Genomic DNA, 26376 nt, shown 5'->3' on the forward strand with positions numbered 1-26376 from the left:
GCGTTTCTATGGTGACCACAGTCACATGGCAAGTCTCACAGATCTTTCATATAGAGAATAGTGCTTGTTTAGCACTATTGCAACTATTGCACAAGCAGCACAGTGAACATATCCAGAGCTACTGAAATGTGCTAAGCCTCCGGTGTCTTTCCACAACAGATCGGGATTTGTGGGAGAACCGGCAGCGGCAAATCCTCCTTCTCGCTGGCGTTTTTTCGGATGGTGGACACTTTCCAAGGTAAGCGATAAGCATTCACAAAGCAGAGAACCAGATTTATTGTGCAACCCCTCACCCAGAGAGCCAGATCTGTTCTGCAGCCCCTCCCCCAGATAGCCAGATCTGTTCTGCAGCCCCTCCCTCAGAGATCCAGATCTGCTCAGCAACCCCTCCCCCAGAGAGCCAGATCTGTTCTGCAGCCCTCTTCCCATGGAGCCAGATCTATTCTGCACCCCCTCCTCCCTTAGAAGCAGATCTTTCCTGCCCCCCCCCCAGACAGAGGTATCCAGTGTCTGTATTGGGGTTCGGTGTTTGGAGGTGCTGGCGCTTTCTACTTTATTTCACAACATTTACGTCTGTTATTGCCAGGTCGGATTATAATTGATGGAATTGATATCGCTAAACTGCCACTGCAGACGCTGAGATCGCGGCTGTCAATCATTCTGCAGGATCCCATATTGTTCAGCGGCAGCATAAGGTAAATGAGACAGAGATGTCATCTATAATATAGCTATATATAATATACGGTATATCTCCATGACAAGCTGCTCTGTGCCGAATGCAGATAAAGTTACAGCTCAGAAGAAGTGAATTATGGGAAAATAATCTGTTGGAATTAACAGATATAGGGCCTGATTCGGACTTGCTCATTGAGCGAGCAGATAGCCACCGCCTTGCGGAATGCATCTCCGCCCCTGTGCATGGCTGGGAACGGATATGCCACCGTGCACACAGGGGAAAAATCATTCACCGTCGAATGATTTTCCCCTTTCTCGTGGTGCTGAGTGAGCCAGAACTTACTCTGCACAGCTAAGGTCATGGGGAGAAGGAGGCCTCTGATTATGGCAGCAGCCCTCCCTCCCAATGGCCAGGGAACGCACATAAAACCGTGGCGGAACCCCCCTCACAGGCACCTGCTCACTGGTCTCTCAGCTCCTCCTCACAGGCCCCTCCCGGCACCTGCTTACCGGTCTCTCTCAGCTCCTCCTCACAGGCCCCTCCTACCACTTGCCTACTAGTCGCTGTCAGCTCCTCCTCACAGGCCCCTCCCGGCACCTGCTCACTGGCCGCTCTCAGCTCCGCCTCACAGGCCCCTCCCGGCACCTGCTCACTGGCCGCTCTCAGCTCCTCCTCACAGGCCCCTCCCAGCACCTGCTCACTGGTCGCTCTCAGCTCCTCCTCACAGGCCCCTCCCAGCACCTGCTCACTGGTCGCTCTCAGCTCCTCCTCACAGGCCCCTCCCGGCACCTGCTCACTGGTCTCTCTCAGCTCCTCCTCACAGGCCCCTCCCGGCACCTGCTCACTGGCCGCTCTCAGCTCCTCCTCACAGGCCCCTCCCAGCACCTGCTCACTGGTCGCTCTCAGCTCCTCCTCACAGGCCCCTCCCAGCACCTGCTCACTGGTCGCTCTCAGCTCCTCCTCACAGGCCCCTCCCGGCACCTGCTCACTAGTCTCTCTCAGCTCCTCCCCACAGGCCCCTCTCAGCACCTGCTCACTGGTCGCTCTCAGCTCCTCCTCACAGGCCCCTCCCACCACTTGCCTACTGGTCGCTCTCAGCTCCTCCTCACAGGCCCCTCCCGGCACCTGCTCACTGGCCGCTCTCAGCTCCTCCTCACAGGCCCCTCCCAGCACCTGCTCACTGGTCGCTCTCAGCTCCTCCTCACAGGCCCCTCCCAGCACCTGCTCACTGGTCGCTCTCAGCTCCTCCTCACAGGCTCCTCCCGGCACCTGCTCACTGGCCACTCTCAGCTCCTCCTCACAGGCCCCTCCCAGCACCTGCTCACTGGTCGCTCTCAGCTCCTCCTCACAGGCCTCTCCTACCACTTGCCTACTGGTTGTTCTCAGCACCTCCTCACAGGCACCTCCCGGCACCTGCTCACTGGCCGCTCTCAGCTCCTCCTCACAGGCCCCTCCCGGCACCTGCTCACTGGCCGCTCTCAGCTCCTCCTCACAGGCCCCTCCCAGCACCTGTTCACTGGTCGCTCTCAGCTCCTCCCCATAGGCCCCTCCCAGCACCTGCTCACTGGTCGCTCTCAGCTCCTCACAGGCCCCTCCCACCACTTGCTTACTGGTCGCTCTCAGCTTCCCCTCCCTGCTCTCTCCTCCTTCCATGTTCTGCTCGGGTTCTCTCTCTCTACCTTCCTGTGTCCTCTGAATACCCCAATATTTTCACTTTTCTCTTGATCACCTCACTGCTGAAAGTGGAGTGTGAGCTACAGATTGGACCACCATGTACCTGGCTTTTTCTACCCTGAAATATGTATATAATTATTTTCGTTTTCAGATTTAATTTGGACCCTGAGGACAAGTGCACGGACTGTGTGCTGTGGGAGGCCCTGGAAATAGCTCAGCTGAAACACGTGGTGAAGGCGTTACCGGGGGGCCTGGGTGAGATTATGGTGTACTCAGTAACGTGGCACCTCCCACTGTTCTACCTGTCACTTATAAATATATGGGGGGAGGGGCCCTAAACTGCACACCTTTATAAATCTATATTTATCACACTGACAATATTATCCTGACATAAACAAGAAGTATATAAGTTGGAACTACAGAAATACGGGCACCAGACACTGATAGATCCAATGGCTAGAAAGATAGTTACTGCTGGGAACAATGTACTGACACTCGGGGTCTCTCCTCCACAGATGCAGCGGTCACAGAAGGTGGAGAGAACTTCAGCGTGGGCCAGAGACAGCTCTTCTGCCTGGCGCGGGCCTTCGTGCGGAAAAGCAGCATTTTAATCATGGATGAGGCCACGGCGTCCATAGATATGGCCACGGTAAGTGTGATCAGTGGGGGAGATGCATATAGATCCCCACTCTACCGCATATTATTGCACCCGCGACTCCGGCAACAGGTTCTAGAGCGGACGCTGCAGCTCTCACCTCTGAATTAGGCCCTTAGTTATTACGTGGGGGGGGGGCACTCTGATCTGTGGGTGGTGTCTCCACTGTGACCCATATTGTCTCATCTTGCAGGAGAACATCCTACAGAAGGTGGTAATGACGGCGTTTGATGAGCGCACTGTGGTCACTATAGCGGTGAGTAACAATAGGGCTTGTGAGGGCCGCCTCCAATAAAATGGTCCTTTGCCACTCCCCCAATATGGCCACATGCCATTGGCCCCTCCCATGTCCACCCAGATTACTCACCTCCCATGGTGATGGCCTGTTTCCGTCTCTGTTCTCCATGCCCAGACACCCTACAGAGTCCTCTCATCAGCAGCATGTATTGGCAGGGTCAGAGTGACACTGTGTGGGGGCCCTCGAGACTACCACCGCTGTTGGCCCCTTGTTAATCCGGTCCTGAGTATTTGTCAGTTAAGTGGTTGATAAACCACATGATCTAATTTGGGCCCTATTCTTTTACCTTCATATTGTTTACGGAATGACCTGTCTGCTCCTCTAGGTGCAATAGCCTAGTGCCCAAATACAAACCCATGCACAGCCCCAGGACTTGGTGCCTTGATTTCTCAGTAGGCCTACAGCCTGTTTGCAATGGTACCCCTCATCTGATTATCCTGCAGCGCCCCCTATCAAACACTCCACAAACAACAGCCTGTGTATCTTACCCTGAATTACCCAATGTGATTCTCCTGGCACGGGAGGCATGCTGACTGGCTGCTCTGATTGTGTATGATTAACGCTGTAGCCTTTGTTCGTCATATCACACATGGGGCGGGATGCACCAATCAGCAGCGGCACATCCCATCTCCCATCGGCGTGATGCTCATCGCATATGTACTAACATGTGAGCAACACAAAAAGGCAGCTGTCCTGATAACAGCTGCCCTTTGCGATCCCCATGGCTGCCCGGACGTCCGGATCTGCGCATGCGCAAAGACGCCGGCAGCTGTGGGCATGCTGGGAGGGATCTGTGTGGAACCCTCACACAGCAGCACTGCAGGGTGGTCCAATAGGATTCTACCTTGTAACCCTCCGCAGCAAAGCCCCGCCGGGGCTAAAAACCCAGAAAATTGGTCTTTTACCGCTCTTTACTTTAGTACATCCCGCCCATAAACTTCTCTAAACTTCTGTGCAGTGTAGGATACCGAATAGATCATCATTGTGACATGTAATTATGTTCCTGCTTCCATAGTGTGCTGGGGTATAATCCAGCGCACCCCTGCTAGAAGGCCCCATGACTTGTGGGGCCCCGTGCTACTGCCTAGTGTATAGTACCTCGGTGCAGAGTGAGATGCAGTGTAATACAGCTACTATGCCGACACAGGGTTAAACTGACAGCGCGGTGCATGTAGATTCCCTGCACAAGATTAGTGCTCCCTCCGTCTGCTCTCTGCATAAGAAACATACCCAGTGTTCTCTCCTGTGATGGAGAGAAGTGGGTCAGGCGCCCACGTGACGTCGCAGCTCAGTCTGCAGTGTGTCCGCACCCCACACTGCAATGTTTCTGCCTGTGGCTCCCCGGGCGCTCACTGGGGGAAAGTCTTTGATGTTATATACTGCAGATCTAGTAACGACATTCCACCTATATATCTATATCATTCTATTCATTTACGGATCACTGGATCCCTCGCTAGTTTCACGTACGGTAACGAGCTTTCAGGTTGATTTACTAGACGTTATAGTTTCCGATAGGATCATGAGGTTTATTTCTGCCTGTGAACCTTTATGCGGCTCATTATCAATGTGTAAATATTCCGCTTCTGTGTTTGTTGCACACGTCTGATAGTCATACCGGATGGAGCGAGGTCATTATCACGTCCGTACTAAGGTGCAACGCAATCTCTGTGCTTTCATTTCTTGCACATGCAGACTGCCGCAGAGTCACTGGAGTAACTGTAACCCATGGCAACCAATAAGCTCTGGTAGTGGGTATTGTATGGTGTAACTAGGTCAGGTAAAGGATTCTGGCTGTCAGGTAAACGGGGGACCGTGGTAATGAGGTTGGAGGTCTGGGGTGACACAGAAATACTGGCTGGGAGGAGTATGGATATGATCTGGCACTGGGTACATACTAACCCCATCACACCCCGTACCATCCCCTGGTACAATATGTGTGGTGGGCAGTGTCTCATGCCTCTCTCTCTGTCTCAGCCCCCCAGCACGGGGTATACGCCGGTATGTGTGGCGGGCACGTCTCATGCCTCTCTCTCTGTCTCAGCCCCCCAGCACGGGGTATGCGCCGGTATGTGTGGTGGGCACTGTCTCATGCCTCTCTCTCTGTCTCAGCCCCCCAGCATGGGGTATGCGCCGGTATGTGTGGTGGGCACTGTCTCATGCCTCTCTCTTTGTCTCAGCCCCCCAGCACGGGGTATACGCCGGTATGTGTGGCGGGCACGTCTCATGCCTCTCTCTCTCTCTGCCCCCCAGCACGGGGTATACGCCGGTATGTGTGGCGGGCACGTCTCATGCCTCTCTCTCTGCCCCCCAGCATCGGGTACACACCATCCTGAATGCAGATATGGTCATCGTAATGAAGCGAGGCGCCATTATGGAGTACGACAAGCCGGAGGTTCTCCTGGAGCGGGATGACAGCATGTTCGCCTCATACGTACAAGCCGATAAGTAGCGAGACGCGGAAACCTGCCAGAAGTGCAATTCACCAATCAACTAGTTTTTTAATTGTGTAAATAATGTGTAAATATAAAAAAAAAGAATCTTAATTGTTTCATAATAAAGAGCTTTTCCTGATTTTTCAGTTATTTACAGACGGTGTCTGATTATGTGCAAGTAATATATCTGCATCCCATCTCACAAGGGGGCAAATCCTGCCCGTGGTGGCCCTTTTGGCTAGGGCCACAAGACACGTATATCAATATTCCCCGTATTACTGTCATGCTGCCTCCTTTTCCCAACCTAGAACCCGTCCACCAAACATGTTAAGGTTTCTGGAGCTGTGAGAGGTTCAGGCCCCAGGGGGGGTTGGGTGGGGGATTCACAAACATACAGTAGGAAACCACAGTGCATTGTGGGTAAGGAATGTTCATTTAATATGAATGCCCCGGTTTCCCAGCAGGCGGTGGGGCTCTGCGTTTACACGTAGGGATTTGGTGGGATTGCTGGCACAGACCTCTCATTGTTACATAGTTTGTGTTATTACCTTGCACAGCAGCAGACCCCTTAATAAACGCGCACCAACCCCCATCTAGGTGGCGATACTAATATAAACCATATTTTGTTCCAGCGTCTTTGCTCAGTCATCCAAGACACTTATGTGGTGTTCATAAGCCTCAGTCCTCGTATACATTTCTCTTTCCTATGTGCTAAATATAACTACACAAAGTGCCAGTAATCAGTATCCCGGCTTTTGGTGATGTTCCTGTGATGCAGTGTAGGACCCTGAGCAGTCAGGCAGAAGCTGCAAGATGGCCGCCACCTGCACCTGTCTGCAGCACTGCAGTCGGGGACATACAGGTGACGCCAAACTGTATTAGTTCCCTCAGGACACTGAACCCCTCAGCACAGTCATTTACCCAATCGGATATATTGGTGGTATTGGCCAACTTACATTAGTAACTATTACTGATATACTGTAAGGCCTTATTTATTCATTGTAATAACATGGCCTCCCGTCACCGGAGAGAGATAAGAGGAGGGCTTGGTCACAACTGCAGTAGCTTCTAGGAAGATCACATTGGATTATGGCCGTAGCTGGGTCCAATTCCTTAGTAAATGATGACCCAACTCCTCAACAGTTACAACTAATAATCCCATCTTCCAAGAGACGGCATCATAAGCCCCGTTCCTTAAAGGTGACAGCTGATTTGCCCTGATCGTCACAGGTGACAAGTGGTAGGCCCAATGAATGAGAAATTACAGCTGATGGGCGGGCCCAATAGCTGGGAGGTGACAACTTATACAAAGCTTCACGTGTGACATCTAATAGACCCAGCTTCTTGGAGGTGACAACTTATATGCCCTGATCGTCACAGGTGAAAGCTGGTGGCCCCAACTCTTGAGAAGTGACAGCTGTTGGGCCCAGCACCTGGGAGGTGACAACTGATAGAATGCTTCACGTGTGACAACTGATAGACCCAGCTTCTTAGAGGTGACAACTGATATTCCCTGATCATCACAGGTGACAACTGGTAGGCCCAACTCCTGATAGGTGACAGCTGATAGGTCAAGCACCAGAGAGGGGAGATAGATATAGATAGAATACTCAGGGATCCTGTAATAGTTGTCCAGTAATGGAGATGACTCAGACAGACTCGGACAGTTTGACCTATTGGAATCGGCGTCTCTTACAATCAGCCTCTTTCAGGGAGACGTTCACTGACTGCGCCGACTTCGGCTCTTCCCTAAATACCAGGTGAATCTGCCTCCTGACCTCACAGACATCAACATGTAACGATTCAATTCCTGGAGAGATGGGAGTAGGCTGAAAAACCTCAAATAACCCAAATCCCCAGAGCTCAGGAAACCGATGTCAATGCTCTGCTGAAGACACAGAGGACCCCGCCTGTGGGTATCACCAACATCTCGCCCTAGACAAATACCAATTTGGACATTTCTTCCTATTAATGTAAATTCCAAAGGAAAAAAACAAGAGTGACTCAATGTTGCATAAGGTATACAGTATTTACTAAGGTGCGGGTTTAGAGAAGTGCTGCTTATAGCAACCAAAACATAGCAGTTTAGTAAATATACCCCGTAAGCTGGCCATACATTAGTCGCAGCAGTGTATGGCCATCCAATCCCCCTTGAACCGCCCAGGGCAGCATGATCGCACGCGGTACTTTGGCATGTCATGTATAGCATGCGACCCTGTTCCCTGCCGCCGGAAGGGGGTCGGGGGTCGGACGTGCAGGCAGTTCTGACCTCCAACTCTGATCCAATGAGGACAGAGCCACGCATCAGAGCGGATGTCATATACCTGCCATTGTGGCCTATCAGTCGGAATCAGGTGAAATCAGCCCAAATCGTGTGTCTGGCCCTTTAGAATCTTCTGACACGTTCAGCAATGTCTGTTACTGCGTGGTTTATGGATAACAGAGGGGTTGGGATCATTTGGTCTACAGCATGATGGTCGACAGTCATTAGGTCGACATGGGGTTTTTCACAGTTTTTTTACCTGAATGTCAACTCATGCAACATGGACACAGTTTATAGTGCTGCGCTCGCACTAATTTATTCTCCCACGACGCCCTAGTGGATGGTAGGGCAGGAACTACCGCCTGTCAGCTAAAAAAACATTGGAAAACCCCATGTCGACCTTTTGACTGTCAACCTAGACACTAGCGAACTAATGACCTGTCGAACTAACGACCTTTCGACCTAGAACCATGTCGACCTTTTCCCATGTCAACCTAGACCCATGTCGACATTTTCCCATGTCGACCTAATGCTGTAGACCAAATGACCGCATCCCTAACAGAGACAATTCGAAAATAATTTATTTCAAAAGTTGAACATGGTAATACCGGCTGGTTATAATGTCCCATCAAAATTATTACAGAAAATCCTGATATAATGCTTTATCTGTATTATACCGCCATCAGGGAGATTTATCAAAGCTTGAAGAAAGATAAAATATGGCCCTAACTGTCATTTTTTAAATAAAGTCGGTAACAGCAGAAATTGATTGGCTACTACTTTATTTCTTTCTACTTTATCTTTTGCCAAGCTTTGATAATCTATTGATACATCTTTCCCATATCTGTGGTATAATGTCGTATCTGTACTATAACACCACATTCATCCATACATAAATAAATAATGCTACATCTGTTTTATAATGCCACCAGTGACGTGCGGGCAGGGGACCCATGCTACAGAAAATGTGAGTTTTGACTATAACAATTTTTGGTACTTGTTTCCTAGCACGGCGCCCACGATATTCAGTCGTACGGCATCGCATCGCATGCCATATGTCCGCATGCGATGCGATTTTAAATTGTATAAGCACCCTAATGAGTGCTTACAATGTTAAATGCACCCCCACTATCAACGCCAACCTGAAGCGTGGCGAGCTTTTCATACCACCACTATCCACGTTGGCGTGGAGTTGATTTTATATAGTGTGGAGAGCCACCGAGCCCGAAGCGTGGCGAGCGCAGCGAGCCCTGCGAGGGGACGCGTATTACTTTACATGTATTCCGCGTCCGCTCGCCATGCTTCGGGCTCGTAGCTCGTTGCGTTCGCCACACTAACTGAAATCAACTCCACTCCGACATGGATAGTGGGGGTATGAAAAGGTCGGAGGGCGCGTACCGCCGCACCTCGCGGGCTTGCTGCGCTCACCATGCTTCGGGTTGGCGTTGATAGTATGGGTGGTGTGGGGGTGATTTTTACATTGTAAGCACCCATTATGGTGCTTATACAATTATTTATCTTATAGGGGGCACATTTAACATTGAAAACACCCATTAGGGTGCTTATACAATTTAAAATTGTATAACATCGGCTAACATCGCATCGCATACCATCGTATGCCTTATGGTATGCGATGCGATGGGCGCCCTGCTAGGAAACAAGTACCAAATTATTTAAATAATACAAAGATATTTAGAACTGAAACAATGACATCTGTATATTATTCTAATCATTTGTATAGTAAAATCCCCCAAAAGTGCAGTGCTCACAGGGAATTCAGAGACTGTCAGGGAGAGAGCAGAGGTGAGGCGGCTGTGAGCTTGGAGTACAGGTCTGTCAGGGAGAGAGCAGAGCAGTGGCGTAAATAAGCCTCCGCAGCCCCAGCGATGGCGGGGGGGAGCAGGCGCCCCGGGGGCGCAGTTTCACTCTCTAACAGAGCCAGCAGCAAGAGAGCTGCAGCAGCCACTTCTCCGCCTCTGGCTGTGTGAGGACGCAGTGACAGGGTCACTGAGCGTCCTCACACAGACAGCCTTGAGAGCGTTCCCCTTCCACCCTGCCTGCTGCCCACCCACCTTACACGCTGCGCTGGCGCTGCTAATTATTCCGGGCTCCCTGTGGCTTTCCTTTACTGGCTGGGTGAGTGTCTGACTGCTATAAACAGGCAGTCAGTGCGGGCTGGGCAAGGGACGGCCGGGAGGAATGATGAGTGCTCTCCTGGCTGCTCTGAACGTCTGACACCTGCCCCGCAGCCCCAGCATGTCCTCAGGTGTAGAGGTTCAGGGCTGGAGCAGTTGGCAGTGTCAGTGTGTCTGTCACACGCAGCTTCCTGAGTTACACAGCTGCTGGAGCCAGCCCCTCCCCCGGGACCTGCTACCAATGAGCGGAGCTCATATACAAAGTCTTCCCTTCCTGTCCCCTGACCTCCCTTCTGCAGCACTGACTCGTCTCCTCCCAGCCAGCATCAGCCCAGCCTCCGAGTCCTGCAAGGCTCTTCACTTTTAGAATACAGGTAATTGCTTAAGTAGGGTCAAATATACTGTAGATGTGGAGTGTCAGTGTGGCAATCATTTGTGTATTTATTTGCTGTGTGTGTGTACAGTACATGGGGGCTGTTTTTTCCATTTATTTTATTTGTTTAAATATACTAAGTGTGAGGATCTCTGAAGATTTCTGATATTTATCATCTATATATCTATATATATCATATATATTTATTTATATAAATATAGTCCCAAAAGAATAAGCTCATCCAAGGTATTCATGCAATCCAGCACATACAGATGCACCCACGCGACCTGGGCACACATGGTGGTACATTTACTAAGATGGGCGTGCTATGAATGATGCCCATATCAACCAAACAGGTTCTACTATTTATTTATTTAATTATTTATTTAGCACATTCTACAAGATAAAAGCTAGAATCTGATTGGTTGCTATGGGCAACATTCTATGTTCAATATAACTCACGTCTTTGTAAAATTACCCCATTGTTTGTTGTGCTGCGTGTGAATCTTAATACACTGGGCGGTGTATAAACCTAACCTCCCAAGCCCCAAAGCCTGACCATAACCCCTGCCTTGCATGTCCCCAAATCTCCCTCCACAGCCTAACCCTAAATCACTAGTACCTAAACCCAATCCCCCCTTGCTTGTGCTTTTTTTGCATATAATTTGGGTCCTAGCAAGCAATAAGGCAATGCAGGAATGGCCACTTTCATACCTTCATGCTTTACTAGGAGAAGAGTTGATGTCACCATTGCACTCATGAAAGACAAAAGTCAGCTTAATTTAAATAGGATGAGCTTTCTCTTTCACGTGACATCTTGCTGTGCTGAGATACTGTGTTCATGGATGTCGCATTTATGGCCTAGAGGACTATGTGGCCTACTCAGACCAGTGAGAGGCACTACTGGGGGCATTGTATGAAGTGCATTGTGTAAAGGACGCTACTGTAGGTGTCATATGTATAAGCAGGAGTACTGGGCCATTACGGTGTGTGGCATGTTGTGTAAAGGGCATTATGGTGTGTGGCATCTTGTACTAAACATTGCTACTCTCCCTTTTTGGAATGGGCACTCTATAGGTTATTTATTTTCTTTATAAATTATTTGTGTTTTTTTTTTTTTAAGTTTATAAGGGGATATTTCTACAGGTCGCGCTGGGAACCGAATTACCAAGAGTCAGTCCTGTTTGTTTTACCAAAAATAGGGGGGGGGGCGCCAGAATTTATTTTGGCAGGGGGGAGCAAAATTTCTAGTTACGCCACTGGAGCAGAGGTGAGGCAGCTGTGAGCTTGAAGTACAGGTCTGTCAGGGAGAGAGCAGAGGTGAGGCGGCTGTGAGCTTGGAGTACAGGTCTGTCAGGGAGAGAGCAGAGGTGAGGCGGCTTTGAGCAGGGAATACAGGGACTGTCAGGGAGAGAGCAGAGGTGAGGCGGCTGTGAGCAGGGAATACAGGGACTGTCAGGGATAGAGCAGAGGTGAGGCGGCTGTAAGCAGGGAATACAGGGACTGTCAGGGATAGAGCAGAGGTGAGGCGGCTTTGAGCTGGGGATACAGGGACTGTCAGTAAGAGAGCAGAGGTGAGGCGGCTATGAGCTGGGGATACAAGGACTGTCAGACAGTGATGGATTTCCCACTAGGCCAGGGCTGGGCAACACCGGTCCTCCAGATGTTGATGAACTACACATCCCAGCATGCCTTGTATCATTTTCAGCATGGCTACATAGCAAAACTAATGCAAAGCATCCTGGGATGTGTAGTTCATTAACATCTGGAGGGCCGGTGTTGCCCAGCCCTGCACTAGGTCCTCTAGGCACGGGCCTATGGGGGGCACCTGCTGGGGGCAGCAAGTGGTGCCTGCAGCACCTGCGTGAACCGACGCCGGGGATCGAATGCTGAACACCCTTCGCCGGATAGAGCAGCCCTGTAATGTCAGTGACAGGAGGAGCTGTGAGCTTCTGGCACCAGGGATTAAGTGCTGCTTATCCCTGTCACCCACTGCCTCTCTGAATCCCAGTATCTCTCCCCAACACCTCCCTACTGTCACCTTCTCCCTGTCACCCACTGCCTCTCTGAATCCCAGTATCTCTCCCCAACTCCTCCCTACTGTCACCTTATCCCTGTCACCCACTGCCTCTCCAAATCACAGTATCTCTCCCCAACACCTCCCTACTGTCACCTTCTCCCTGTCACCCACTGCCTCTCTGAATTCCAGTATCTCTCCCCAACACCTCTCTACTGTCACCTTATCCCTGTCACCCACTGCCTCTCCGAATCCCAGTATCTCTCCCCAACACCTCTCTACTGTCACCTTATCCCTGTCACCCACTGCCTCTCTGAATCCCAGTATCTCTCCCCAACACCTCTCTACTGTCACCTTATCCCTGTCACCCACTGCCTCTCCGAATCCCAGTATCTCTCCCCAACACCTCTCTACTGTCACCTTATCCCTGTCACCCACTGCCTCTCTGAATCCCAGTATCTCTCCCCAACACCTCTCTACTGTCACCTTATCCCTGTCACCCACTGCCTCTCCGAATCCCAGTATCTCTCTCCAACACCTCTATCCTGTCACCTTCTCCGTCACCCACTGCCTCTCTGAATCCCAGTATCTCTCCCCAACACCTCTCTACTGTCACCTTATCCCTGTCACCCACTGCCTCTCTGAATCCCAGTATCTCTCCCCAACATCTCTCTACTGTCACCTTATCCCTGTCACCCACTGCCTCTCTGAATCCCAGTATCTCTCCCCAACACCTCTCTACTGTCACCTTCTCCCTGTCACCCACTGCCTCTCCGAATCCCAGTATCTCTCCCCAACACCTCTCTACTGTCACCTTATCCCTGTCACCCACTGCCTCTCTGAATCCCAGTATCTCTCCCCAACACCTCTCTACTGTCACCTTATCCCTGTCACCCACTGCCTCTCTGAATCCCAGTATCTCTCCCCAACACCTCTCTACTGTCACCTTATCCCTGTCACCCACTGCCTCTCCGAATCCCAGTATCTCTCCCCAACACCTCCCTACTGTCACCTTCTCCCTGTCACCCACTGCCTCTCTGAATCCCAGTATCTCTCCCCAACACCTCCCTACTGTCACCTTCTCCCTGTCACCCACTGCCTCTCTGAATCCCAGTATCTCTCCCAACACCCTTTCTACTGTCACCTTATCCCTGTCACCCACTGCCTCTCTGAATCCCAGTATCTCTCCCCAACAACTCCCTCCTGTCACCTTCTCCCTGTCACCCACTGCCTCTCTGAATCCCAGTATCTCTCCCCAACTCCTCCCTACTGTCACCTTATCCCTGTCACCCACTGCCTCTCCAAATCACAGTATCTCTCCCCAACACCTCCCTACTGTCACCTTCTCCCTGTCACCCACTGCCTCTCTGAATTCCAGTATCTCTCCCCAACACCTCTCTACTGTCACCTTATCCCTGTCACCCACTGCCTCTCCGAATCCCAGTATCTCTCCCCAACACCTCTCTACTGTCACCTTATCCCTGTCACCCACTGCCTCTCTGAATCCCAGTATCTCTCCCCAACACCTCTCTACTGTCACCTTATCCCTGTCACCCACTGCCTCTCCGAATCCCAGTATCTCTCCCCAACACCTCTCTACTGTCACCTTATCCCTGTCACCCACTGCCTCTCTGAATCCCAGTATCTCTCCCCAACACCTCTCTACTGTCACCTTATCCCTGTCACCCACTGCCTCTCCGAATCCCAGTATCTCTCTCCAACACCTCTATCCTGTCACCTTCTCCGTCACCCACTGCCTCTCTGAATCCCAGTATCTCTCCCCAACACCTCTCTACTGTCACCTTATCCCTGTCACCCACTGCCTCTCTGAATCCCAGTATCTCTCCCCAACATCTCTCTACTGTCACCTTATCCCTGTCACCCACTGCCTCTCTGAATCCCAGTATCTCTCCCCAACACCTCTCTACTGTCACCTTCTCCCTGTCACCCACTGCCTCTCCGAATCCCAGTATCTCTCCCCAACACCTCTCTACTGTCACCTTATCCCTGTCACCCACTGCCTCTCTGAATCCCAGTATCTCTCCCCAACACCTCTCTACTGTCACCTTATCCCTGTCACCCACTGCCTCTCTGAATCCCAGTATCTCTCCCCAACACCTCTCTACTGTCACCTTATCCCTGTCACCCACTGCCTCTCCGAATCCCAGTATCTCTCCCCAACACCTCCCTACTGTCACCTTCTCCCTGTCACCCACTGCCTCTCTGAATCCCAGTATCTCTCCCCAACACCTCCCTACTGTCACCTTCTCCCTGTCACCCACTGCCTCTCTGAATCCCAGTATCTCTCCCAACACCCTTTCTACTGTCACCTTATCCCTGTCACCCACTGCCTCTCCGAATCCCAGTATCTCTCCCCAACACCTCCCTACTGTCACCTTATCCCTGTCACCCACTGCCTCTCCGAATCCCAGTATCTCTCCCCAACACCTCTCTACTGTCACCTTATCCCTGTCACCCACTGCCTCTCTGAATCCCAGTATCTCTCTACTGTCACCTTCTCCCTGTCACCCACTGCCTCTCTGAATCCCAGTATCTCTCCCCAACACCTCCCTACTGTCACCTTCTCCCTGTCACCGACTGCCTCTCCGAATCCCAGTATCTCTCCCCAACACCTCCCTACTGTCACCTTCTCCCTGTCACCCACTGCCTCTCTGAATCCCAGTATCTCTCCCCAACACCTCCCTACTGTCACCTTCTCCCTGTCACCCACTGCCTCTCTGAATCCCAGTATCTCTCCCCAACACCTCCCTACTGTCACCTTCTCCCTGTCACCCACTGCCTCTCTGAATCCCAGTATCTCTCCCCAACACCTCTCTACTGTCACCTTATCCCTGTCACCGACTGCCTCTCTGAATTCCAGTATCTCTCCCCAACACCTCCCTACTGTCACCTTATCCCTGTCACCCACTGCCTCTCTGAATCCCAGTATCTCTCCCCAACACCTCTCTACTGTCACCTTATCCCTGTCACCCACTGCCTCTCTGAATCCCAGTATCTCTCCCCAACACCTCTCTACTGTCACCTTATCCCTGTCACCCACTGCCTCTCCGAATCCCAGTATCTCTCTCCAACACCTCTCTCCTGTCACCTTCTCCGTCACCCACTGCCTCTCTGAATCCCAGTATCTCTCCCCAACACCTCTCTACTGTCACCTTATCCCTGTCACCCACTGCCTCTCTGAATCCCAGTATCTCTCCCCAACATCTCTCTACTGTCACCTTATCCCTGTCACCCACTGCCTCTCTGAATCCCAGTATCTCTCCCCAACACCTCTCTACTGTCACCTTCTCCCTGTCACCCACTGCCTCTCCGAATCCCAGTATCTCTCCCCAACACCTCTCTACTGTCACCTTATCCCTGTCACCCACTGCCTCTCTCAATCCCAGTATCTCTCCCCAACACCTCTCTACTGTCACCTTATCCCTGTCACCCACTGCCTCTCTGAATCCCAGTATCTCTCCCCAACACCTCTCTACTGTCACCTTATCCCTGTCACCCACTGCCTCTCCGAATCCCAGTATCTCTCCCCAACACCTCCCTACTGTCACCTTCTCCCTGTCACCCACTGCCTCTCTGAATCCCAGTATCTCTCCCCAACACCTCCCTACTGTCACCTTATCCCTGTCACCCACTGCCTCTCTGAATCCCAGTATCTCTCCCCAACACCTCTCTACTGTCACCTTATCCCTGTCACCGACTGCCTCTCTGAATTCCAGTATCTCTCCCCAACACCTCCCTACTGTCACCTTATCCCTGTCACCCACTGCCTTTCTGAATCCCAGTATCTCTCCCCAACACCTCTCTACTGTCACCTTATCCCTGTCACCCACTGCCTCTCTGAATCCCAGTATCTCTCCCCAACACCTCTCTACTGTCACCTTATCCCTGTCACCCACTGCCTCTCCGAATCCCAGTATCTCTCTCCAACACCTCTCTCCTGTCACCTTCTCCGTCACCCACTGCCTCTCTGAATCCCAGTATCTCTCCCCAACACCTCTCTACTGTCACCTTATCCCTGTCACCCACTGCCTCTCTGAATCCCAGTATCTCTCCCCAACATCTCTCTACTGTCACCTTATCCCTGTCACCCACTGCCTCTCTGAATCCCAGTATCTCTCCCCAACACCTCTCTACTGTCACCTTCTCCCTGTCACCCACTGCCTCTCCGAATCCCAGTGTCTCTCCCCAACACCTCTCTACTGTCACCTTATCCCTGTCACCCACTGCCTCTCTGAATCCCAGTATCTCTCCCCAACACCTCCCTACTGTCACCTTATCCCTGTCACCCACTGCCTCTCTGAATCCCAGTATCTCTCCCCAACACCTCTCTACTGTCACCTTATCCCTGTCACCCACTGCCTCTCTGAATCCCAGTATCTCTCCCCAACACCTCTCTACTGTCACCTTATCCCTGTCACCCACTGCCTCTCCGAATCCCAGTATCTCTCCCCAACACCTCCCTACTGTCACCTTCTCCCTGTCACCCACTGCCTCTCTGAATCCCAGTATCTCTCCCCAACACCTCCCTACTGTCACCTTATCCCTGTCACCCACTGCCTCTCTGAATCCCAGTATCTCTCCCCAACACCTCTCTACTGTCACCTTATCCCTGTCACCGACTGCCTCTCTGAATTCCAGTATCTCTCCCCAACACCTCCCTACTGTCACCTTATCCCTGTCACCCACTGCCTCTCTGAATCCCAGTATCTCTCCCCAACACCTCTCTACTGTCACCTTATCCCTGTCACCCACTGCCTCTCTGAATCCCAGTATCTCTCCCCAACACCTCTCTACTGTCACCTTATCCCTGTCACCCACTGCCTCTCCGAATCCCAGTATCTCTCTCCAACACCTCTCTCCTGTCACCTTCTCCGTCACCCACTGCCTCTCTGAATCCCAGTATCTCTCCCCAACACCTCTCTACTGTCACCTTATCCCTGTCACCCACTGCCTCTCTGAATCCCAGTATCTCTCCCCAACATCTCTCTACTGTCACCTTATCCCTGTCACCCACTGCCTCTCTGAATCCCAGTATCTCTCCCCAACACCTCTCTACTGTCACCTTCTCCCTGTCACCCACTGCCTCTCCGAATCCCAGTATCTCTCCCCAACACCTCTCTACTGTCACCTTATCCCTGTCACCCACTGCCTCTCTGAATCCCAGTATCTCTCCCCAACACCTCTCTACTGTCACCTTATCCCTGTCACCCACTGCCTCTCTGAATCCCAGTATCTCTCCCCAACACCTCTCTACTGTCACCTTATCCCTGTCACCCACTGCCTCTCCGAATCCCAGTATCTCTCCCCAACACCTCCCTACTGTCACCTTCTCCCTGTCACCCACTGCCTCTCTGAATCCCAGTATCTCTCCCCAACACCTCCCTACTGTCACCTTCTCCCTGTCACCGACTGCCTCTCTGAATTCCAGTATCTCTCCCCAACACCTCCCTACTGTCACCTTCTCCCTGTCACCCACTGCTTCTCTGAATCCCAGTATCTCTCCCCAACACCTCCCTACTGTCACCTTATCCCTGTCACCCACTGCCTCTCTGAATCCCAGTATCTCTCCCCAACACCTCCCTACTGTCACCTTCTCCCTGTCACCCACTGCCTCTCCGAATCCCAGTATCTCTCCCCAACACCTCTCTACTGTCACCTTATCCCTGTCACCCACTGCCTCTCCGAATCCCAGTATCTCTCCCCAACACCTCTCTACTGTCACCTTATCCCTGTCACCCACTGCCTCTCTGAATCCCAGTATCTCTCCCCAACACCTCCCTACTGTCACCTTCTCCCTGTCACCCACTGCCTCTCTGAATCCCAGTATCTCTCCCCAACACCTCCCTACTGTCACCTTCTCCCTGTCACCGACTGCCTCTCCGAATCCCAGTATCTCTCCCCAACACCTCTCTACTGTCACCTTATCCCTGTCACCCACTGCTTCTCCGAATCCCAGTATCTCTCCCCAACACCTCTCTACTGTCACCTTCTCCCTGTCACCCACTGCCTCTCCGAATCCCAGTATCTCTCCCCAACACCTCCCTACTGTCACCTTATCCCTGTCACCCACTGCCTCTCCGAATTCCAGTATCTCTCCCCAACACCTCCCTACTGTCACCTTATCCCTGTCACCCACTGCCTCTCTGAATCCCAGTATCTCTCCCCAACACCTCTCTACTGTCACCTTCTCCCTGTCACCCACTGCCTCTCTCAATCCCAGTATCTCTCCCCAACACCTCCCTACTGTCACCTTATCCCTGTCACCCACTGCCTCTCTGAATCCCAGTATCTCTCCCCAACACCTCTCTACTGTCACCTTATCCCTGTCACCCACTGCCTCTCCGAATCCCAGTATCTCTCCCCAACACCTCCCTACTGTCACCTTATCCCTGTCACCCACTGCCTCTCCGAATCCCAGTATCTCTCCCCAACACCTCTCTACTGTCACCTTCTCCCTGTCACCCACTGCCTCTCTCAATCCCAGTATCTCTCCCCAACACCTCCCTACTGTCACCTTATCCCTGTCACCCACTGCCTCTCTCAATCCCAGTATCTCTCCCCAACACCTCTCTACTGTTACCTTATCCCTGTCACCCACTGCCTCTCTGAATCCCAGTATCTCTCCCCAACACCTCCCTACTGTCACCTTCTCCCTGTCACCCACTGCCTCTCTGAATCCCAGTATCTCTCCCCAACACCTCCCTACTGTCACCTTCTCCCTGTCACCCACTGCTTCTCTGAATCCCAGTATCTCTCCCCAACACCTCCCTACTGTCACCTTATCCCTGTCACCCACTGCCTCTCTGAATCCCAGTATCTCTCCCCAACACCTCCCTACTGTCACCTTCTCCCTGTCACCCACTGCCTCTCCGAATCCCAGTATCTCTCCCCAACACCTCTCTACTGTCACCTTATCCCTGTCACCCACTGCCTCTCCGAATCCCAGTATCTCTCCCCAACACCTCTCTACTGTCACCTTATCCCTGTCACCCACTGCCTCTCTGAATCCCAGTATCTCTCCCCAACACCTCCCTACTGTCACCTTATCCCTGTCACCCACTGCCTCTCTGAATCCCAGTATCTCTCCCCAACACCTCCCTACTGTCACCTTATCCCTGTCACCGACTGCCTCTCTGAATTCCAGTATCTCTCCCCAACACCTCCCTACTGTCACCTTATCCCTGTCACCCACTGCCTCTCTGAATCCCAGTATCTCTCCCCAACACCTCTCTACTGTCACCTTATCCCTGTCACCCACTGCCTCTCTGAATCCCAGTATCTCTCCCCAACACCTCTCTACTGTCACCTTCTCCCTGTCACCCACTGCCTCTCCGAATCCCAGTATCTCTCCCCAACACCTCTCTACTGTCACCTTATCCCTGTCACCCACTGCCTCTCTGAATCCCAGTATCTCTCCCCAACACCTCTCTACTGTCACCTTATCCCTGTCACCCACTGCCTCTCTGAATCCCAGTATCTCTCCCCAACACCTCTCTACTGTCACCTTATCCCTGTCACCCACTGCCTCTCTGAATCCCAGTATCTCTCCCCAACACCTCCCTACTGTCACCTTCTCCCTGTCACCCACTGCCTCTCTGAATCCCAGTATCTCTCCCCAACACCTCCCTACTGTCACCTTCTCCCTGTCACCGACTGCCTCTCTGAATTCCAGTATCTCTCCCCAACACCTCCCTACTGTCACCTTCTCCCTGTCACCCACTGCTTCTCTGAATCCCAGTATCTCTCCCCAACACCTCCCTACTGTCACCTTATCCCTGTCACCCACTGCCTCTCTGAATCCCAGTATCTCTCCCCAACACCTCCCTACTGTCACCTTCTCCCTGTCACCCACTGCCTCTCCGAATCCCAGTATCTCTCCCCAACACCTCTCTACTGTCACCTTATCCCTGTCACCCACTGCCTCTCCGAATCCCAGTATCTCTCCCCAACACCTCTCTACTGTCACCTTATCCCTGTCACCCACTGCCTCTCTGAATCCCAGTATCTCTCCCCAACACCTCCCTACTGTCACCTTCTCCCTGTCACCCACTGCCTCTCTGAATCCCAGTATCTCTCCCCAACACCTCCCTACTGTCACCTTCTCCCTGTCACCGACTGCCTCTCTGAATTCCAGTATCTCTCCCCAACACCTCTCTACTGTCACCTTATCCCTGTCACCCACTGCTTCTCCGAATCCCAGTATCTCTCCCCAACACCTCTCTACTGTCACCTTCTCCCTGTCACCCACTGCCTCTCCGAATCCCAGTATCTCTCCCCAACACCTCCCTACTGTCACCTTATCCCTGTCACCCACTGCCTCTCTGAATTCCAGTATCTCTCCCCAACACCTCCCTACTGTCACCTTATCCCTGTCACCCACTGCCTCTCTGAATCCCAGTATCTCTCCCCAACACCTCTCTACTGTCACCTTCTCCCTGTCACCCACTGCCTCTCTCAATCCCAGTATCTCTCCCCAACACCTCCCTACTGTCACCTTATCCCTGTCACCCACTGCCTCTCTGAATCCCAGTATCTCTCCCCAACACCTCTCTACTGTCACCTTATCCCTGTCACCCACTGCCTCTCCGAATCCCAGTATCTCTCCCCAACACCTCCCTACTGTCACCTTATCCCTGTCACCCACTGCCTCTCTGAATCCCAGTATCTCTCCCCAACACCTCTCTACTGTCACCTTCTCCCTGTCACCCACTGCCTCTCTCAATCCCAGTATCTCTCCCCAACACCTCCCTACTGTCACCTTATCCCTGTCACCCACTGCCTCTCTCAATCCCAGTATCTCTCCCCAACACCTCTCTACTGTCACCTTATCCCTGTCACCCACTGCCTCTCTGAATCCCAGTATCTCTCCCCAACACCTCCCTACTGTCACCTTATCCCTGTCACCCACTGCCTCTCTGAATCCCAGTATCTCTCCCCAACACCTCTCTACTGTCACCTTATCCCTGTCACCCACTGCCTCTCTGAATCCCAGTATCTCTCCCCAACACCTCTCTACTGTCACCTTCTCCCTGTCACCCACTGCCTCTCCGAATCCCAGTATCTCTCCCCAACACCTCTCTACTGTCACCTTATCCCTGTCACCCACTGCCTCTCTGAATCCCAGTATCTCTCCCCAACACCTCCCTACTGTCACCTTCTCCCTGTCACCCACTGCCTCTCTGAATCCCAGTATCTCTCCCCAACACCTCCCTACTGTCACCTTCTCCCTGTCACCGACTGCCTCTCTGAATTCCAGTATCTCTCCCCAACACCTCCCTACTGTCACCTTCTCCCTGTCACCCACTGCTTCTCCGAATCCCAGTATCTCTCCCCAACACCTCTCTACTGTCACCTTCTCCCTGTCACCCACTGCCTCTCCGAATCCCAGTATCTCTCCCCAACACCTCCCTACTGTCACCTTATCCCTGTCACCCACTGCCTCTCTGAATTCCAGTATCTCTCCCCAACACCTCCCTACTGTCACCTTATCCCTGTCACCCACTGCCTCTCTGAATCCCATTATCTCTCCCCAACACCTCTCTACTGTCACCTTCTCCCTGTCACCCACTGCCTCTCTCAATCCCAGTATCTCTCCCCAACACCTCCCTACTGTCACCTTATCCCTGTCACCCACTGCCTCTCTGAATCCCAGTATCTCTCCCCAACACCTCTCTACTGTCACCTTATCCCTGTCACCCACTGCCTCTCCGAATCCCAGTATCTCTCCCCAACACCTCCCTACTGTCACCTTATCCCTGTCACCCACTGCCTCTCTGAATCCCAGTATCTCTCCCCAACACCTCTCTACTGTCACCTTATCCCTGTCACCCACTGCCTCTCTGAATCCCAGTATCTCTCCCCAACACCTCTCTACTGTCACCTTATCCCTGTCACCCACTGCCTCTCCGAATCCCAGTATCTCTCTCCAACACCTCTCTCCTGTCACCTTCTCCGTCACCCACTGCCTCTCTGAATCCCAGTATCTCTCCCCAACACCTCTCTACTGTCACCTTATCCCTGTCACCCACTGCCTCTCTGAATCCCAGTATCTCTCCCCAACATCTCTCTACTGTCACCTTATCCCTGTCACCCACTGCCTCTCTGAATCCCAGTATCTCTCCCCAACACCTCTCTACTGTCACCTTCTCCCTGTCACCCACTGCCTCTCCGAATCCCAGTATCTCTCCCCAACACCTCTCTACTGTCACCTTATCCCTGTCACCCACTGCCTCTCTGAATCCCAGTATCTCTCCCCAACACCTCCCTACTGTCACCTTATCCCTGTCACCCACTGCCTCTCTGAATCCCAGTATCTCTCCCCAACACCTCCCTACTGTCACCTTATCCCTGTCACCCACTGCCTCTCTGAATCCCAGTATCTCTCCCCAACACCTCTCTACTGTCACCTTATCCCTGTCACCCACTGCCTCTCCGAATCCCAGTATCTCTCCCCAACACCTCCCTACTGTCACCTTCTCCCTGTCACCCACTGCCTCTCTGAATCCCAGTATCTCTCCCCAACACCTCCCTACTGTCACCTTATCCCTGTCACCCACTGCCTCTCTGAATCCCAGTATCTCTCCCCAACACCTCTCTACTGTCACCTTATCCCTGTCACCGACTGCCTCTCTGAATTCCAGTATCTCTCCCCAACACCTCCCTACTGTCACCTTATCCCTGTCACCCACTGCCTCTCTGAATCCCAGTATCTCTCCCCAACACCTCTCTACTGTCACCTTATCCCTGTCACCCACTGCCTCTCTGAATCCCAGTATCTCTCCCCAACACCTCTCTACTGTCACCTTATCCCTGTCACCCACTGCCTCTCTGAATCCCAGTATCTCTCCCCAACACCTCTCTACTGTCACCTTATCCCTGTCACCCACTGCCTCTCTGAATCCCAGTATCTCTCCCCAACACCTCTCTACTGTCACCTTATCCCTGTCACCCACTGCCTCTCCGAATCCCAGTATCTCTCCCCAACACCTCCCTACTGTCACCTTCTCCCTGTCACCCACTGCCTCTCTGAATCCCAGTATCTCTCCCCAACACCTCCCTACTGTCACCTTCTCCCTGTCACCGACTGCCTCTCTGAATTCCAGTATCTCTCCCCAACACCTCCCTACTGTCACCTTCTCCCTGTCACCCACTGCTTCTCTGAATCCCAGTATCTCTCCCCAACACCTCCCTACTGTCACCTTATCCCTGTCACCCACTGCCTCTCTGAATCCCAGTATCTCTCCCCAACACCTCCCTACTGTCACCTTCTCCCTGTCACCCACTGCCTCTCCGAATCCCAGTATCTCTCCCCAACACCTCTCTACTGTCACCTTATCCCTGTCACCCACTGCCTCTCCGAATCCCAGTATCTCTCCCCAACACCTCTCTACTGTCACCTTATCCCTGTCACCCACTGCCTCTCTGAATCCCAGTATCTCTCCCCAACACCTCCCTACTGTCACCTTCTCCCTGTCACCCACTGCCTCTCTGAATCCCAGTATCTCTCCCCAACACCTCCCTACTGTCACCTTCTCCCTGTCACCGACTGCCTCTCTGAATTCCAGTATCTCTCCCCAACACCTCCCTACTGTCACCTTCTCCCTGTCACCCACTGCTTCTCCGAATCCCAGTATCTCTCCCCAACACCTCTCTACTGTCACCTTCTCCCTGTCACCCACTGCCTCTCCGAATCCCAGTATCTCTCCCCAACACCTCCCTACTGTCACCTTATCCCTGTCACCCACTGCCTCTCTGAATTCCAGTATCTCTCCCCAACACCTCCCTACTGTCACCTTATCCCTGTCACCCACTGCCTCTCCGAATCCCAGTATCTCTCCCCAACACCTCCCTACTGTCACCTTATCCCTGTCACCCACTGCCTCTCCGAATCCCAGTATCTCTCCCCAACACCTCTCTACTGTCACCTTCTCCCTGTCACCCACTGCCTCTCTCAATCCCAGTATCTCTCCCCAACACCTCCCTACTGTCACCTTATCCCTGTCACCCACTGCCTCTCTCAATCCCAGTATCTCTCCCCAACACCTCTCTACTGTCACCTTATCCCTGTCACCCACTGCCTCTCTGAATCCCAGTATCTCTCCCCAACACCTCCCTACTGTCACCTTATCCCTGTCACCCACTGCCTCTCTGAATCCCAGTATCTCTCCCCAACACCTCTCTACTGTCACCTTATCCCTGTCACCCACTGCCTCTCTGAATCCCAGTATCTCTCCCCAACACCTCTCTACTGTCACCTTCTCCCTGTCACCCACTGCCTCTCCGAATCCCAGTATCTCTCCCCAACACCTCTCTACTGTCACCTTATCCCTGTCACCCACTGCCTCTCTGAATCCCAGTATCTCTCCCCAACACCTCCCTACTGTCACCTTATCCCTGTCACCCACTGCCTCTCTGAATCCCAGTATCTCTCCCCAACACCTCTCTACTGTCACCTTCTCCCTGTCACCCACTGCCTCTCTCAATCCCAGTATCTCTCCCCAACACCTCCCTACTGTCACCTTATCCCTGTCACCCACTGCCTCTCTGAATCCCAGTATCTCTCCCCAACACCTCTCTACTGTCACCTTATCCCTGTCACCCACTGCCTCTCTGAATCCCAGTATCTCTCCCCAACACCTCTCTACTGTCACCTTATCCCTGTCACCCACTGCCTCTCTGAATCCCAGTATCTCTCCCCAACACCTCCCTACTGTCACCTTATCCCTGTCACCCACTGCCTCTCCGAATCCCAGTATCTCTCCCCAACCCCTCTCTACTGTCACCTTATCCCTGTCACCCACTGCCTCTCTGAATCCCAGTATCTCTCCCCAACACCTCTCTACTGTCACCTTCTCCCTGTCACCCACTGCCTCTCTCAATCCCAGTATCTCTCCCCAACACCTCCCTACTGTCACCTTATCCCTGTCACCCACTGCCTCTCTGAATCCCAGTATCTCTCCCCAACACCTCTCTACTGTCACCTTATCCCTGTCACCCACTGCCTCTCCGAATCCCAGTATCTCTCCCCAACACCTCCCTACTGTCACCTTATCCCTGTCACCCACTGCCTCTCTGAATCCCAGTATCTCTCCCCAACACCTCTCTACTGTCACCTTCTCCCTGTCACCCACTGCCTCTCTCAATCCCAGTATCTCTCCCCAACACCTCCCTACTGTCACCTTATCCCTGTCACCCACTGCCTCTCTCAATCCCAGTATCTCTCCCCAACACCTCTCTACTGTCACCTTATCCCTGTCACCCACTGCCTCTCTGAATCCCAGTATCTCTCCCCAACACCTCCCTACTGTCACCTTATCCCTGTCACCCACTGCCTCTCTGAATCCCAGTATCTCTCCCCAACACCTCTCTACTGTCACCTTCTCCCTGTCACCCACTGCCTCTCTGAATCCCAGTATCTCTCCCCAACACCTCTCTACTGTCACCTTCTCCCTGTCACCCACTGCCTCTCCGAATCCCAGTATCTCTCCCCAACACCTCTCTACTGTCACCTTATCCCTGTCACCCACTGCCTCTCTGAATCCCAGTATCTCTCCCCAACACCTCCCTACTGTCACCTTATCCCTGTCACCCACTGCCTCTCCGAATCCCAGTATCTCTCCCCAACACCTCTCTACTGTCACCTTATCCCTGTCACCCACTGCCTCTCTGAATCCCAGTATCTCTCCCCAACACCTCTCTACTGTCACCTTATCCCTGTCACCCACTGCCTCTCTGAATTCCAGTATCTCTCCCCAACACCTCTCTACTGTCACCTTCTCCCTGTCACCCACTGCCTCTCCGAATCCCAGTATCTCTCCCCAACACCTCCCTAC

At 52.5% G+C, this 26376-nt stretch overlaps 2 protein-coding genes across 5 annotated transcripts in view; both read left to right on the top strand.

The window, feature by feature from the left end:
- The window catches only part of ABCC8 (ATP binding cassette subfamily C member 8), a 113210-nt gene extending 107325 nt beyond the window's left edge, over window positions 1-5885 (top strand). For both annotated transcript variants that reach the window (XM_083164598.1, XM_083164597.1), the window contains 6 exons: window positions 160-238; window positions 587-695; window positions 2502-2605; window positions 2866-2999; window positions 3199-3261; window positions 5615-5885. In XM_083164598.1, coding sequence (XP_083020724.1) covers window positions 160-238; window positions 587-695; window positions 2502-2605; window positions 2866-2999; window positions 3199-3261; window positions 5615-5752 — 627 coding nt within the window. In that variant the 3' untranslated portion in view covers window positions 5753-5885. The remainder of the gene's footprint in view (window positions 1-159; window positions 239-586; window positions 696-2501; window positions 2606-2865; window positions 3000-3198; window positions 3262-5614) is intronic.
- Window positions 5886-10416: 4531 nt separating this feature from the next.
- LOC146045620 (uncharacterized) overlaps window positions 10417-26376 on the top strand; it is a 58632-nt gene continuing 42672 nt past the window's right edge. For all 3 annotated transcript variants that reach the window (XR_014465531.1, XM_083164600.1, XM_083164601.1), the window contains exon 1: window positions 10417-10507. The gene's annotated coding sequence lies outside the window, so the exon portion shown is untranslated. The remainder of the gene's footprint in view (window positions 10508-26376) is intronic.

This window comes from Crinia signifera, chromosome 11, assembly GCF_055691185.1.
Source record: "Crinia signifera chromosome 11, ASM5569118v1, whole genome shotgun sequence".
Taxonomy (NCBI): Eukaryota; Metazoa; Chordata; class Amphibia; order Anura; family Myobatrachidae; genus Crinia; species Crinia signifera.